Source organism: Micromys minutus, assembly GCF_963924665.1.
Source record: "Micromys minutus genome assembly, chromosome: 2".
NCBI lineage: Eukaryota > Metazoa > Chordata > Mammalia > Rodentia > Muridae > Micromys > Micromys minutus.
This window is the reverse complement of record NC_137971.1, coordinates 10,230,621-10,247,737: the sequence shown is the minus strand read 5'-3', so window position 1 is coordinate 10,247,737 and position 17,117 is coordinate 10,230,621. Positions and strand designations below refer to the sequence as shown.

General features: G+C 42.6%; 1 protein-coding gene across 4 annotated transcripts in view; it reads right to left on the bottom strand.

The window, feature by feature from the left end:
• The window catches only part of SORCS1 (sortilin related VPS10 domain containing receptor 1), a gene marked incomplete at both ends in the record, with an annotated part of 518,044 nt that extends 505,793 nt beyond the window's left edge, over positions 1-12,251 (bottom strand). For all 4 annotated transcript variants that reach the window (XM_080911273.1, XM_080911272.1, XM_080911274.1 and 1 more), the window contains one exon: positions 11,694-12,251. In XM_080911273.1, coding sequence (XP_080767399.1) covers positions 11,694-12,251 — 558 coding nt within the window. The remainder of the gene's footprint in view (positions 1-11,693) is intronic.
• Between the last annotated feature and the right edge of the window lie 4,866 nt (positions 12,252-17,117).

The following is a 17,117-nucleotide window of genomic DNA, read 5'->3' as shown; positions in this document are numbered from 1 at the left end:
GGGACATGCAGTTATTTTCTCCCTTAGGCCTGAGGCAGTGTACGCCCCTACGAGTCATCAGCTTGTCTTGGCAGCTACCCACTGTATCTTACCCCCACTTGCTACAGGAAAGCTGTGGCTTCTGATGTGATTTGATTTAGTTCAAATTGTGGCTGTCTCTCACTTCCTTTTTTTTCCCTTTTCCTTATCCCTTTCTTTTATTTTGGGAAATGTTCCCCACATTTCAATGAGTGAAACATGGTATCAAACACATATTAAATTTATATTAAATCAAGACAATAAAAGTCCCCAAGTGGTCTATATTTACAGCATATCAATGCTGATGATTTGTGTTGTTAATAAAATTAATCAATCCTGTGCCATACAGAAATATGTACTTACCAGGAATCTCCTATATACTACATAGAATTCTATACAGATGAAGAAAATAGAACCTTGAACTCCAGAAGCGCCACAAAGCAGAGCTGTGCCTTGCTTGAATGGAGGCCTAAAGTGACCCAGCACATAATATCAGACATTTAATTTATAATAGTCATGGATTTCCTCTCTTTGGAGCAATGAAGGAACTGTTAGCAAGGAGGTGATTTCCAAATCAAAAGAATTTAACACGCAGGCAAAGTTTCCATACAGAGGAAAGACCTGAGCAGCCACTCTAGAAAGTGGGTGCTGCACTGTGAACAAGACTCTGCAGTAGATGGGGACACACAAGCCTTTTAGGAAAGAAGACTAAGATCACAAAACCATTCTCAAAATGTTGTATACAGCTGACCACAGGCTCTCAACTGCTCTTGACCATGTATGCTCTTCTGAGGCCGCAAATGAAGAATGAGCAAACCTTCCTCTGTTAACATGTCAGAGAATACATATTTAGGATTGCTGAATTTATGGTCTCTTTCACACCTACTCAGCTATGAGGGTTTTTTTGTTTGTTTGGTTGGTTGGTTTTTTTTTTTTTTTTTTTTTTTGCCCAGCACTATGCAGACATCAGGTAAGAGAATGGCTTACAGTTCAATGGATTGAGTAACAGTCACGTGTCACAAAACATTTAAACTATGTAAAAGAAGGAACACAGAATACCCACTGAGAATGACCATCATTGTTCAAGATAATAAAATTGTATTCTGAAGACTTCTGTGTATGTCATGAACAGGGAAAATTTTTGAGGTTAGTTAGTTAGTTAGTTAGTTAGTTAGTTAGTTAGTTAGTTAGTTAGATAGTTAGTTAGTTAGTTTTGGAAAATCAAATTCTTTGGTTTTTGGTCAATAGTCTAATGAAAAATTGTAAGACAGGAAAACTAATCTGTTATTTTTAAGTCCTATTGACCTTTGCCCCAAGTTTCTTGGAGATAAAAATAATAAAGAATAAAGAATGCAGTACCAAACCAATGGCAGCTTGTCAACTGCTAAACAGCCTAATGTGATGCCCTGGCCCAGGGTTTAGGGGGATTACGAGTGAGCTGAAGCTGTTCTATTTCTCACCAATCTATGGTCTGTCTATAGTTTTCCTAACTTTGACTAAAATCCCAGACAAATGTCATTTCCCTTTCAAAAATAGCCCTCCACTCTCAGGCAATTTCCCTGCCCTCATCCCTTCTTTGCAGCAAGATCACTTTGTATAGAACTCTAGGAAGCTGTTGTGTCCTTGCGACACTAAGTTCTAACTCGTTCCTTTACAAGCACATCTGCTTCAGAAGTGCACCCTCCAGGCAGAAGACAGGTTCTTGTATTTCTAGCACAGGGCACTGATGGAACAGCCACTCAAAAGGCTCTGTACTGTTTTCAACATTATAAAATGCACATGTCTATTAACGCTCCAAAGGAATACAGTCTAGTTACAACAGAGTTAAAATATTGTCCTTACATGAACCGATCAGGCCCGTTGCTCCAAACTAATCACTCTTTGGTGATCGTTAACAACACATAGACTTTACACATACCACTTCCACTGGAGAGCTAAGTTGCTCTCAAAGCCACATCACGGGCAGGGTTACACGCCCTGGATTAGATACTTCACATGGCTGGATGCCAAATATTGTCAAATAAGAGGGTACAGACGATAAGCCACATTGTCCTACTACAACTTTAAGTTACTTGACAATGAGTGGTAAAACAGAAGAGCAAAGTTGTTAATGATCTCCATCTCTGTTTCTCTTCCTCTCTCTGTGTCTTGATCTTTCCGTGTGTGGTTGTGTACAGTTTCATTCTCCATATTTCTGTTTTCATTACTTCTTTTTCCCCCCTTCTTTTCCTACAAACCATGATACTGAGTTCCAACCAACAGTCTCTAAACATCTACTCTGTTAACATGTAAGTCTACCCAGTTCATTATTCAGAGCAGTGGTCTTCACTTTAGGAAGATGCTGTGAATTGCATACACAAGCACACACACAAACACACATATACACATACACACAGATACACACACACATGCACATAAACAAAATCAAACGTGTTCATCATGAATGTATTTATGTGCCCATTTATGCTGTAAAGCTTGAGGCCAAGATCCAGATAGACGCTGAGATGTAAACTTAAATATGTCATGTAGTCAAGATAGAAAACTACCTCTGGATTCCTTTTCTCCTGAATCAGGATGTCTATGTGTGAAAAGGAGCCCAGGAATGTTGGCTTCCCTCCTGTCTGGAAAGAGACAGGCGTGGTTTTGTTGAGAAAACCATGGGCAATGCTGTCTCCACACAACAGTGATTAGAAAACAAGCCTGTACCATGCTGTGAGTGCTTTGTCCAGCTCAGCCCTAAAGTCAGTGCAAAGGAGGCCAAGCTCCTTTGCTGTCCTATGTTTTAGTTTTCTTTTTAAAGTAACGTTTTAAAAGAACTGAAACAATTTATGTTTGCTGAGATACATTAATAGACAGACAGAGAAAAAAAAAATCACATATACTCTCAGTGTTCATCACAACCACAAGCAAACATTCTGAGTCATAAGTAGGTTTTCTGAATTAAAAACATCCTTGTGCTGTGCATAGAATAATCGAAGTACATTCAAAACCTTGCTACATGCAAGAATATTTACAGAACTTGGAGCATATATGGGAATAACAGAGCCCCAAACGTCCTTGACTTCCTGGGCCTTACTTTGTACTATCTTATGATCCATCTCTCATTCCCGTCTTTTGTGAGTGATTTCACACTTTCTACTAGGTGTGTATGAAATCAGCCTTTTTCATAGCTTCAATAGTCTGTGACATACACGTATATGGACATAGGCTGTTTGGTCTGTATCTGTGGTTCTCAACTTTTCCTAATGCCGAGACCCCTTATTACAGTTCCTCATGTTGTTGCAACCACAACCAAAGATTACTCCATTTCTTCTTTATAACTGAAGCTTTGCTACTGATCTGAGTAGTGACACACAGGGTATCTGACACAGGGATCTGAACCCACAGGTTCTGAATTGCTGCTCTACAGACAGCTAGTTTTCTAAGCAATAGCAAATAAAACAAAAACCATTTAAGATGGAAAGAGATAAAGATTGAGAAGGATGCCTCCCCACCCCAAAACATAAATGGCACTGTGTCTCAGATGTCACTCAAGGAAAGCAACGGGAGTTAAAGAAGCATGAGGCTGGCATGTCCTCGCAGCAGGTGAAAATGACTACAGCCAAGCCTGACAACCTGAGATTCAATTCTCAAGCCCAGTGGTAGAGGAGAAAACTGACTCCTGTAAGTTGTCCTCTGACCTGCTCATACATAAACATGTGTGCATACAAAGGTAAATGTAATGTAATGATAACACGGGGAGAAAGGAAAAATTACAATATTACAAGCAACATATAGAAGCATCTTCTAGTAGCCTATGCTTAGGTATTATTAATATTAAAAGTAACAATAACAAAACAGGAATGATTATGATAGCAACATTAGTAACCCATATTGATTGCACACTATGTGCTAGGGGCTGCTTTACACATTTTAATTTTTATCATCATTTGTATTCATTACCTGTCTATATTGGAGGAACTGAAGCAATTATATTAATATAAAATAACAAAAACAATTGTTTAAAATTTTTTAAAGTATTTTTTTCTATATTTTAAAGGAAACCATACTGTTTGCCAAATATATACCAGCCAATAAAGAAAGAAATGAAAGCAATCTGCAGGTGCTATATTATATTTTAAGTCACACATCCTTATGTGAAACATTTTGCCACTTCCAGTAAATTTTGACCCAGATTATGTGGAGAAAGGAAAATAATTTCCTAGTAATACTGGGGAGGTGGTACTGTCCTGTGTGATCAGCAAGGCTTTCTCCCTTTTTCTTCATCCTCTGGAGTTTTCATTAAGGAGCTGCAAAATTTACACGCCTCTGTTTTTCACAGGAAAGATTACAGTTGTATGAACAGAAAAAAAAATCTTCATAGACCTTAAAATTCACATGCTCCTAAAGCAAAGTGTTCAAACTGGACAAATTTCCAAAGGATTTGTCACAATGCAAAGACTACCTCTCACCTGGGAATTTGCCCTCCAGTCCCATGCGAACAGTCCTTTGGGAAATGCTGACGGAGGCATTGATAACTGAGTGTGTGCCCACCCAGTCTTAAACTCTCCTTTATCTCAGCCAGATGCAAGTTAGAGCAAGCAGGCTGCAGAGAAGTTTCTAAACTAGTATGGGGGGGGTTGCCTAAAATAACTTTTTGAAACCCTTTAAAGATGCTACTGGAGAGTCTGGAGTGGAACTGCTGAGAGGGGGCAGACTTCTCATGTCTACCAATAACCCCCAGAATACCTCCACCCCACCTACCCACTCACATATAGGTCCTGGATCTTGGTATTCAGTTTTGTGCCTTGATGGCTCAGGCTACTCTATTAAGGGGTGATGACTAAAAGCACCAATTCATTTGCTCCAGGGCATAGCATGATTAGCTGGTTTTCTGCTAATATGATTATTCTTACTAGCACTTCTTTAAAAAAGTAAAAAGATACAATTGTCCACACTGTCACTCTAGTCAGCAGGCAGTAAGTGAGGAACACTCCTACGCACCCCCTTTTGATAGTAGGATGAGGCAAAGATGAGCCCAGGAGGGCAGGCATGGGTTTCAGCAAAAGTTTAGGGCGCTGATCAAGCTGTATCCTGAAGCAACTTCTCAGGAAAGCATCATAGGTCAGTGGCCTGAGAATAAAGTCAGGCAAAGGAGGCTGCCACTAAACGTATCATTTGTACCAAGACTCATCTTACAGGCCTTCTCCCTTGACTTTGGAATTTCTGCTTTCAGAATGATAAAAAGTAAACCCACAAAAGGGGCAGCACGCAAGCACTTAAACGCCTTGAATCAAAACTGACAAAAGGCAAGTCTTTTCTTGGGTAGTTCCCAGCTGGCCAACCATGGGCAAGTTCCTTAGACTGGACAGTTACAGATGTACAGTAGAGATAGCACCAACTAGTTTCTAAAGGCTTCATGACTGCACGACATAACCCAGCGATGGTTCATAAAATGTTCTCAGCGAGCAGCTCCTCATAAGATGGCTCTTCATGTTATGAAGAGCGGGCTTGGGGGCTACCCAAACATTTATCTTCACTAGATATAGACCATACTATTCACCAAACTTGAATCTAGTCTTCTCCCCTAAAAATTAGAAGTAGAAAAGAAGAAAGTAATAACCTGTGACTCAGTTAAATTTTTGAGCATGTTCTCTCAAAGTAGCATTAGTGAATCACCATTAATATTCTGCTCCAAATGTGGCACCCTCACTTCCCTTCACTGAGGCCACCATTAGCATTATTTAAATTAGCACTCACTGTAGAAAACAGTTCAGGAAAGAGGTAGGTGTCAGGATTCTGCTCCTTGCTCTCCCATTCCAGATACAGTAACCCTAGACCTATGAAATCTACTCTCCTCTGTACACGAACAGTATGGTACAGAATTCCTTTAGGTTACTCTCGGGAAGCTCACTGCCAGGATGTCCCTTCATCTCTCTTTAAGACCACTAGTTCAAGGTTTAAAGCACACAAAGAGAATCAATGAGTCCTCATGCACTGAAGCCAAAAAGCAAATAACTTGAACAGCTGAACTCAGCTAAAGGTGAAGAGTTTAGGCTTTTGGAGCTCCCTGTCTACCAGGCACAGTTCTCAATGCAATGGATACATTTGTACAGGCTTTGCCTACCCTGATGCTATGATGAAACTCTGTTCTAACACCTACCTAGTATATTACCAGCAAGCAATGGAGGGCTATACCAAGAATCCAATGGGTTGCACAGTGTAGCCAAATGTTTCTGGCTTTCTGATCCTACACAATGACCTCTTTTACAACAAAGCAATGGCTTCCCTCTCTCAGAAATAGAGATGAAATGAATCTCTCCTGTCTTACAGGATTGTGCTGAGTATGAAACTCAGGAAAGGGATGTGAGGCCTCCTTTAAGAACAGAAGCATTATGCACAGAGGGAAAAAATGAGCTGCAACTGATCTCAGGTGGTTAGCCAACACTTAGGACTGCTACAGAAACAGATCCAGTATCTTTACACATGGGGACAGTGGCAGGAAGAAGGAATAGGACTCATGTTCTTTCTTTGTTCCATACCTAAGCCTTAGAGCAGGTGGCTTCCTAATGTCGGTGTTATACATTAGGATCTCACCTTTTATTGCCATCAATTATTTGACTAGGTCAACCATCCTGTCTGAGCAGCATTTCAGCTCCTCACAGAAAGACCTTTTACCAATCCTAGTGAATGACAGGCATTAGGAGTTCAGTAAGTATTTGAGAATGAAAAGTAAATAAAATTCATGTACGGTTCTCATCATAATGTTGTCACATGTCAATCAGTGCTGGCATGTACGTAGTTATTCTTCTCATTATCAAAACCATTTATTCCGCCTGCCTATGTAGCCTAACAAGGGATGCCTAAGGAACTGTTTTAAAAGAATGTGATGTACTTCCTAGACTTGATCTAATCTAAGCAATGCCTATCAAGGGGACCAATATTTAAAAGGTTTCCACTTTCCAAAATTTCCTGCCCTACAATACAAAAGCAGCACATTTCGTAAACCAAAGACGTAATAAAACAAATGTATAAGCACAGACAGAAGTATATGACTCCTCAGGTCTCACCTCACAAACAAATTTGAACATCAGTGTGGAGAAAAAGACCAGTGGTAAATAGAAGCATTTTTATTATTATTTCACTGGTAAGAGATACACACCATTGTTTCTGGTTTGAAGCCTAGACTCTCCCATGATGCTTTAGTTATTTGTGGTGGGTGTTAGCATGATGTGGCTGTATTACATGTAACCAGATCTCTAATTTGCCATTACTGGACTTTACTTTTCATGGAAAGAAATATCCCTCACTAATGGCTTCCTAAACACAAAGGACTGAAAACACTTGACAGTATATCTTTAAGGAAAAAGAACTACAGAGAACGTATCATTCTGAGTCTCAGAAAAGGAGCCAAAACCTCAAAGAACTCAAGGACTTTCTCAAGGCAATATGTTGGAAGGCAGGAGAGTTAGGATGATAAATCTGATGTATCTGCCCCTAATATTCTGCCTCCCAACCACCTCCACATCACATCAGCAGTCATTAAAATCATAGGGGCCACCGGGTAAGTTAGTGTGTGGGATTAATAAAAAAAGCTAAAAATCTTTTTTCCCCCACTGTATTTAAAAATAAAAAGGAGTCAGGTCAGAAAACAGAGAAGGGGCAATGTATCAAAACAGTTTGCCAAATTACAGGCACACAACCTCATTATATGATCTGATGTGTCATAGAAGAAGAGGAGGAGGAAGAGAAAGCAAAGGGGGAAAAGGGGAAGAAAAAAAAGGAGCAAGAGGAGGAAGAGGAGGAAAAGAAGGAGGAACTGGGGAACGAAGAGGAGGAAAGGAAGAAGAAGAGGAAGAAGCCAAAGAATAGGAGGAAGAGAGGGAGGAAAATAATCTATTGCCAAAGATAATCAGAGAGCTAAATGATCTTGGGTTACCCTCCCTAAATCAGCAAGTGCAGATTCCACCTCTCAGAAAAGATGTAGAAGTGGGTGGATGAGAATACAACCAGCTCCCCACTTAGGTGACAGGCATGATGATAGAGATGAGGTAAAGCACTTGCTTTTCCTCAAGGAGAGGAAGCCTGCAGCCCAGATGATGCCTTCTTATCACCACCAGACATCAACTCAAAATAGGATTGTGAACTATACAGAGTCCAAAAGCCAGAAGATTCTGTCTGCCTAAGCCCTTGTAAGGCAAGCTATTCTAGGGGTTTCAGAGTAGGTGACTGCAGGTGCTCCATTCCTGTTCTGTGCATTAATGTATAATTTTCACTTGGTACTTATAGTCTTTTGTAGGCTTGGCTTCCTCATCTATGTGAGGATGTGTACTTAATATGATTAAATGGGATAGTGAATGTCAGGGACCTGCCATGACCCAGTGGGGACTCAGTTTTTTCAGTAAGGCTGGATAGAAATGTCAACTCTAGAAAACAATTAAGAGCAAAGTGATCTTGACCAGGCAACCACCCTCTCTGATGAGTACTAAGTTCTCAGGACTGAAAAGTCTAAGGGAAATGTTCTGTTCACAAATCACTTCACACTACTGCGAGAGAGAAAGAGCCAGACTGAATTGAAACGTTCAAATTAACGACAGCATAAAAAAATATGAAAGGGAGATATTAACACTTATCACCTACTTACCACCTACGAGGGAAGTAATAGATTACTGAGTGTAGCACTTTTCATTCCCTTGGGATGAAAGTCTAAACACTATCCAGCACCAAGAACACATATATAGTCAGATACATTTTGTAACACTCTAAGGATTACTATGTAAATTTAGCTCAGGGCACAGCATGCCTAGAATGAGTCGGATAGGGACAATATGTTCTTGCTCATGACACCAAACTGATGACAAATGACTCATACCCAGCACCGTTTATGCCAGAAGATCCCCCCAGGTGTCCCACCAACTCTAGCAACGGTTCCCATCAAGGGAGAAGACTGCAGTGAGGAGGAAGCCCAAGACACCCACGGATGAGGCATAGCAGTTATGTGTCTACAGAAGTGCATGGGCCCAACAGATGATGAGGCAGGAAAGGAAGGGGAAGGAGATAAAAGAGCAATCCAGAGTCCATCACCAATCTGACAGGCAGCAGAAAATTACCTTGAAGGCAGGCGTTATTGTAATCAGAGGCTCTTCCAAACCCAGGATTTTATCTAATGTGACACAGGCTACGAAGCGTGTTACCTGCATCTCTGAGGACCGGAAAGGAGATTCACGAAGTAGTGAGGAGTTCTAACTATAAAACGTGGCAATCTCCTTAACTTGCACCCAAGTTTAAAGAAGTGGATTTCTCACTCTGGATTAATATGATAAAAATTGAGATTAGTTACAAAAGACGTTTTGTCCCAGGACCTATTCCTGAGTAACTTGACCTGTGATTCTTGGAAATCTATCTAGAAGCATCCCCCCATTGTAGATCAACCACACACCCACCGAATGGACAACATGCTGTGGTAAACCCTAAAGAGCTGAGCTGGCCTCGGGGCTCTCTATGCTTCCATTGCATAAAGTTGTCCAAAGTGTCTACAGCTTTCCTCCTTACAGAATACAGGAAACTTTCCCTCTCCCAGGTCCCTTAATGGAACTAGACAGACAGTGTTTTCTCTTTCTTCATCATCTACACAGTACATAAAAAGATAGATAAAGCAGTTACAGGAGACACTCAGAGCTGAACCTGGGGGGGAGGGGAAGGAAGGAACTGTGAGGTGTGCAATCCCCTCATCACGTTGCCTAACATGAGTGCTCAGACCTTTAATCTTTAATACTCAGCATCTCCATTATTCCCTACATTATCTTAGATTCATGTTCCTGCCCTGAGCCCCAACTCTAGAAAGCCCCATTCAGCTCCTGTGCATCAAAAAAAAAAAAAAAAAAAAAAAAAAAAAAAAAAAAAAAAAAAAAAAGAAGAAAGAAAAAAAAAGCTGACAGTTCTTGGCGCCATTTCTAAATGGAGGTTAAAATTTGCCAAGGAGGTATCTCTTTCCAAGATCTTTTAGGAGATGAACTAGAGGTCTAATGGGTGAGTGATATTTTACAACTTGAATTACATTAAAAGGCAGAAATATATTTAGTCCAAAGTTTCATCTTTCTTTTTTTTTTCTTCTTCTTGATATGACAAGTCCTGACACATTTGCTGCATTCAAAATCTCACCCTGAAGCCAGAGCTCTAAGCTAATCACTTAACGGAGCCAGACTTATTAGTCAGTATAGGAAGATTCAAGATAAAATTAAAGGATCAAGTTTAGTAACTATTATACAAAAGATGCAGTTAACAAGATGCACCAGGACAAGAGTGTTCAGAACTTGAGTAGAAATCATTTCAATCTTAGACTTTGACTAAAACCATTTCTGAGAACCTCCAGCAGCAGCCCCCAAGGAAGGCTGCATTGGAGAGAAATCAGGGGCTGTCCTCAGTAGAGGGTAGGTTAGACCACCTCATTCACGACACCATATATTTCAAAACCTCAACTCTCATTAAAAACCCAACAAATGAACACAGCTCAGTGAAGTGGCACTTGTTGGCAAGCTTCCTAGAAACATTGTCAAAGGTACCATGTTGCATCGACTACGCACATTACAGTGACAACAACTCCCAGGGGATGGAAGCTGTAGTTGAGATCCTCTCCCCAGCCCCACCCCCAATCCGCGTTTTATAAACCTTTAACTGTTCTCATCGGCTTCACAGCACGGCTGCCTATAGAACTTCACACGCTTTTAAATCGTCTTCAGTTATTACCGTCAAAGCTGGTTCGTTACTATTTCAGCGCATTGAAGTTTCTAGGTTTGGGCCAAACTGGGTAGCTTCCTCAGATTTCAAACATACAGGCTTCACTGAAAATCGGAAGCTCCTGACAGAACCAGTGCCTTGCACCCTAAATCTTTTTCTCAGGGACTGAAATCTCATCCCAGTCTTTACTTGAGCTCCTCCCTAGAGGAGGTCAGTCGGTGGGAAAACAGGGAGTTGTTGTCACTGGGATCTATCTATCTGATCTTCCCCAGGCTGACCATGCCAGAGAACAACTGCCCTTTCATGGGCTAGAAAAGCCTGGCTCTCAAGATGCTCCTGCTAATGCTGTCAGGAGATGCTGGGGAGCCTCTGCACTGAAACTTGCATCCATTTGGTTCCCAAACAGACACCAACACCAAAGGGCACCTTATATCATTCTGCAGTTTGCCTTCCCCGGGGTGAATCAAGGGTCTAGGAACTCCGTATAAAATTAAAATTAAAAAAAAAGCCCACAGACGCGACTTCTCCGTGCACCCTGTAAGTCTATCAGGTAAGGAAATGTCCCTTCAGTGAATTTCAGTGGGCTTGGAAATTTAACCCTTTCAGTTCTGCATTTAAAATACTTTAGCGCAACACACCACCCCCCACAATTGGTCTTCAGTTTCACCCTCTAGTACCATTGAAGAAATAAAATTAAAAAAAAAAAAAAAAAAAAAAAAAAAAAAGATCTGCCTGTTCCGTTCCAGTTTGAACGTTTTGATCTGGAGAAGACTCTGAAGGTGGCTGTGGGGACTCCCTAGTAGGCACCATTAACTCTTGGGGGAGGCAGCTAGGAAGAAGTCACAGTGCAGCATCTCCCAAGAAAGAAACCTCTTTCCCCCAAGTCTCTAGCAGCTCTCACAGTGAATGGTAACCCTTTCCTTCTCTCACCCCTTTGCCCACAGTTCCATTTTACTCACGCTGCTGTTGTGGCCAGACCAGTGGACCATAGCTTGGTTGTGTGCTGAGTCTCCGGTCAGCGCAAATGTGGTGCTGGTCAGTCTCAGCTCCTCCATCCGGAAGCGGGTGGCTTTGTCCGGGTCCCGCGCACCAGTCCCAGGCCCCAGCTGCCCTCCATCCCTTAGCATGTCCCGGCGGCTTCTACTCGCACCGTCTCCGGGTTCAGTCTTCTCGGGATCCGTTCCCCTCCGTTTCCTTCGGCCAGAGCGTGAAGCAGTCGCCCCTGACACCCTGCTGCCCCCAGCTCGCTCCAGAAACATCGCCCGGTCCCCGGGGGCCACTGCAAACAGGGGTCTCATGAAGAGGGGCGGGGGCGTGGCAGGAGCCCGACCCAGCGGTCCCCGGGGAGGAAAACCTCTTGGAGCAAGGGTCCAGCGTGGGGTCGAGCTAGGGTGCTGCGGGGGGCAGCAAGAGAGGCTGCTGCAGACGCCGGGGGCTAAGAGCATCAGAAGCCCCGCTCCCGCTAGGAGCGCGCTCAGCCGGGCCGAGAAGCCGTCCCCGGCGCCAACTTTTCCCATCTCTGGAGCGGAGAGGAGCAGAGAGGGGGTCCCGGACCGAAGGCAGGCAGCGGAGCGGGACTCCTGGCTGACGGTGGCAGGGCGTGCGCTCAGGACCACAACTCCATCCAAGTTGGGCGGCGGCGGGGCGCGCGGAGGCGGCGCCGGGCAGGTGCCAGCCGCTCGCCCGAGCTGGGCTTGTGCGGAGCGCGCGGGTTGGGACGGAGCTGCGAGCCGCCGCCACCGCCGCCGTGCGGGGGTGGAGCCGAACTGAAGTCACGGGCAGAGAGGGCGCCGCGCGCCGGCTGGCGACGCGGGAGGGAGGGCGGGCTCTGCCGGGGCTCCGGGCGCTGCGTCCCGCCGCCGAGCTGCGCTGTGCACTGGGCTGCGGGCGCGGGCTGCGCTGCCGCCGACCCTCCCCAAGGCGCGCGGAGTCCCCGCAAGCAGCCTGAGCGAGCGAGCAAACACCCAGAGCGAGCGAGCAAGCACCCTTCCTCTGGGGGCGAGCAGCCCCAGGCTCCCGGAGCAGGCGCTGTGAAGGGTTTCCTATTCCTGCTTTCTCTTCTCTTTGGTTGTTTCTTTTCTTTTTTTCTGTTTCTGTTCTTTTCCAGTTTAGAAGATAAGGACGAGTGGGCTCTTGCTCTCCCTCTTAAACTGGGTGAGTTGGCATCTAGTCCTTACTTTGTGTGCCCAGGCTTGCAGAAGATCTCAGAAGGCAGCAGAGAGTGGTGCAATAAACTCTCTCTCTCTCTCTCTCTCTCTCTCTCTCTCTCTCTCTCTCTCTCTCTCTCTCTCTCTCTCTCTCTCTCTCTGTGTGTGTGTGTGTGTGTGTGTGTGTGTGTGTCCTGCTCAATGTATATATATGAAATATTTTTCCTCCCTTTGTGATTCCTCCCAGACTACTATCCAGGTCTTAAGCAGTCTCAGAAATTGAAAGCAGTCACACTTGACAACACAGTTAAAGTTAAGATTCCCCAAGTATTTTGGAACTACATACATCTTGCCACATCTTGGTTAAGAGGCCACAAACTCCTTGGGAAAACAGAGACTAACTCCGAGGAAGTGACCTGTTTGCCTTTTTATTGTTTGGGAACAGTGCACCGAAAGGTAGAAACTGTAGGTGACGGACAGGGTGAGTGTGTGCTGTGGATTTGTTATAGATCTGTGCATCAATAAATGCAGGAACGGCTTTGTGTGCTTCTGGCATCACTGGCGTCTAGCCCAGAGTTGCTAACACATGCATTCAGATCCCCCCTGAGCAAGCCAGGTTGATGGTTGGTGTTTCCTGTGGGACCTCGGGCAATTGAACTTCCCACATATTAAATTAAGTGGTTGCATTAGATGACCTATAAAATCCTTTGTGATCCTCGGATTCTGTAATTATGTGATTATAATATTAGTCTACCCAAGAACCCCTGCCATTGTTCAGAAATTGAGGTAATGATTTATAGTAAGTGAGAGGACTCTGAAAATTGCAATTTCTCAAAAGCCAAACTTCTTTTTTTTTTCAAATTGTAAGTTGATTCTAAGGTTTAAATTGCCATCAAATCTCTTTACCATTCTGTGCACTAGATAATGTCCTCTTGAGCACATGAGAATTATGAAATTATTGAAGGAATATTTATGGATTAAATAAACAGATGTTATAAAATAGTATTAATTCCCATTTGCAGTTTGATTTCTGTTCAGTTTCCCACTTGAAATCATCATCTTACTCTACAAATTTCTTAAGTTTGTGATGAGCCCCACTTGAAGGTAATACACAGTGATAATTAATCTTTAGCTGATGAAACCTTCCTAATGATACTCCAGAGGTATACCTTCATGATAAAAGTTTATTCCAGAGAGATGTCACATCATGATGGCTCTTATAGCTCCCTGGATTCCTAACACCTGAGAGACTGAGCCAGCATGGTCTCCGCTAATTCAAGAATAGGTTAGGATACAATGAATTTGCATGTGTGTCTAGGTTACAGAGTGAGACCTTGTATAGATAAATAGGTAGATAGATAGATAGATAGATAGATAGATAGATAGATAGATAGATAACAATACATAATATTAATAAAAATAGCATTTTTTAAAAATAATAAAAGCAGCCAGGGAGCAAGAACATAGGAGATGCTTATATCAAGAATCAAAGTTGGGTGCCTAAACATGTCCTCTTGCTATTAAAAGACAAGGATTCTTTAAAAAGTACCACCATTCCACAAATACAGACCCTACTAAAACAGAAGAAACATTCTGTCAGGCTGTAGACTCTACAGAAAGGCAAGAATCAGTAGTCCTCTCTCCTCCCCAGGTTTCCTGTCCACCTTGTCAAGACCCAGGGTAGTTCTGCTTCTTCCCTGAGAAAAGACTTTAGAGAAAGGCAGGGTCATCATTTGCTTAGTGCTTTCTTTCCATACAGATTAACTTCCTTTCCAATTTGTGTGAATGAGGAAGAGTTTCTCCAGGAAAGGAAAGATAGAGAGTAGAGAACCAGAACCCAGTAAACTCCCATCTAAGAAGGAAGCCCAGAACAAAGCAAACAGATCAAGCAGAGAATAACTGCAGCTTCCTGGCCTGAGATATTGCTGCATTAAATTTTCAGTATTAAAATAAATATCTTTTTTAATAAAATGCTACAAATGGAGTGGAATTTCTTTTCTGGAACTTAGATCTTTTTCTGTCTTCTCATACATGTGTTAAGATGAGCCCACAAAAGCCAGGCGTGAGGCTCCTAACTCTCTGTAATTTCTGGCAGTAAGGAAGCTCAGTATTGCCCTAGTTTGAAACCAGCCTGGGCTACATAAATGACTTTCAGGGAAGTCTGGGACACAGAGCAAAATCTTGTCTCTGAAAAAATAAAATCCAACTGTAATGAAAACAGAAGAAAGAATTTCCAATGATGGTCATTCTAAAGTGACTATTCATCGGTCTTTTAAGACTTCATTGAGGACAGCTAAAAATTTTAAAGCCCACTTTCTATTATTCATTGATGAGGATAAAATTAAACAAATGAAAATAAAATTAGCCCCAAGTAATAGTGTAAATGTACCTGTGTTCATTTTATTTCCCTAATGGTTTTCATCAACAAGTCATAGGAGAAAGTACCAGGATTCCCTAAACCATTTATTACCCATTGTTGGGAGTCCACAACAACATCTGAATCCCAGGAAGTCTGTATCTTAGTATGTTTGGTTAATCAATATGGTATATGTTTTTACATTCTTATATTTATTTACATATTTCCTTGTGTATTTGTGTGGAGATATGCCTGCCAGAGCATTATTGTGGAGGTCAGAGGACCCCTTTTGGGAATGAGTTCTTTCCTTCCACTGTGTCAGGTTAGGGGATGAAACCCGTGTCTTTAGGTTACCAACATCAGTGACAACTGACTGTAATCTGAGCCATCTCACCTGCCCCCATAAATGTTGTTATTATGATCCTGTGCAAATGTAATTAGAAGATTAATGTCATAGGCCTGAAGAGATTATACATCACCAAGTCCCATGAGAAGGGTTTTAAAAGTTTGCCCGTGAAAAAAAGAAGTGCCATTTTTGTCAATATCTCCAACAGATGTGTAGTAGTCAGGAGCAGCATCTTGGCCTCTTTTTCCTGTGGCCGTATCTCAATAGTGTCTTCTTGGTGTCATTCAGTCCTGTGTTTGTTTGCTTTGTCTATTAATAACCTTCCTCAAAGCATTGTGTGGATAAAGACAATCGTCACAGTACTGATCTGCACCCCCCCCCCCACTGTCTAACTTGGTGCCTAGCTCACTAAGTTCTCAATAAAAGAACATGGGTAGAAACATTACCCGCATCTCACCTCGCAGGGATCACTGCAAATCAGATGTGTCCCCTATATGTGCTACAAACTTTAAATGTACTAATACATGCAATGTCTCTATGAATGTTTTCTCAGCTACATATAACCATCTTTCCCACTTTACAGTATAACCTTGTAGTGCCCAAGGCGAGGCCTCTTGGAATTCTCTCTACTCAAACTTCCACCAACAGACAACACGTGTTGGTGACCACACTTGTTGGTGACTTTCTATAGATTAGGAACTCAGTAAACACGTAGTCAGTTTCAGTGACATTGAACCAGCAGTGCTGGAAAAGGTGAGCCAGTGATTATTTTGTGGAGGGGAGGAGTTAAGTGTCTCAGCTGTGTCCCGTTGCCTTCATTTGGTGTACTAAGCAGGGTGGAATATTCACCACTGCCATGATCTTTCTGCTGCCTGTTCAAAGAGTGGTGTCACTCTGCAGACCAAGTGGCTTCAACCTTGGGCTCCTCCTCCTTCAGCTCACCTATGGGATGATAGGCAGGTGACGGAACTCCCAGCTGAGCTCCTACATTCTTTCCCATCTGCCCCTGCTCCTTCTCTGATGGATACCTTGACTTCAGCCTGCATTAAATCATAGTATATGCTTCATCAATAGAACAATGTCTTTTAATATCTCCCAAATACTTGGCTCTCCTTGGAGACCATTGAAACAAAGCGTTTTGCATTTCAGATGAGTGCCATGAGGAAGCAGAGAAGAAAACAAGGTAGGACAATATTCAGGCTTTTCCACAGTTTAAACTGTTCTTTAAAGTACTTTTAGGTATCAAATAAATACAGGGCACAGTCTGAATCCAGTCAGCGTGTCTCTCCTCAGACAATCTAGGTTGCCTTAGCAGAAGTACTTAAGCCTTCGTGTTTGAAAGAGGCAGGCTAAGATTATCTACCTGACACACAGGGTAGTTATGAGAGCCAGCTTACCTTTGTAAAACTCATCCAACTAATCCCACTGCTTTGCATTTATGGGACTTCTGTCTCACCAGATCTATAAACCGCTTTTTCTTCTAGTTCAATAAATCTTGCAGCAGCTCCAGAAGATAGGTAGGGGGCAGATTTTG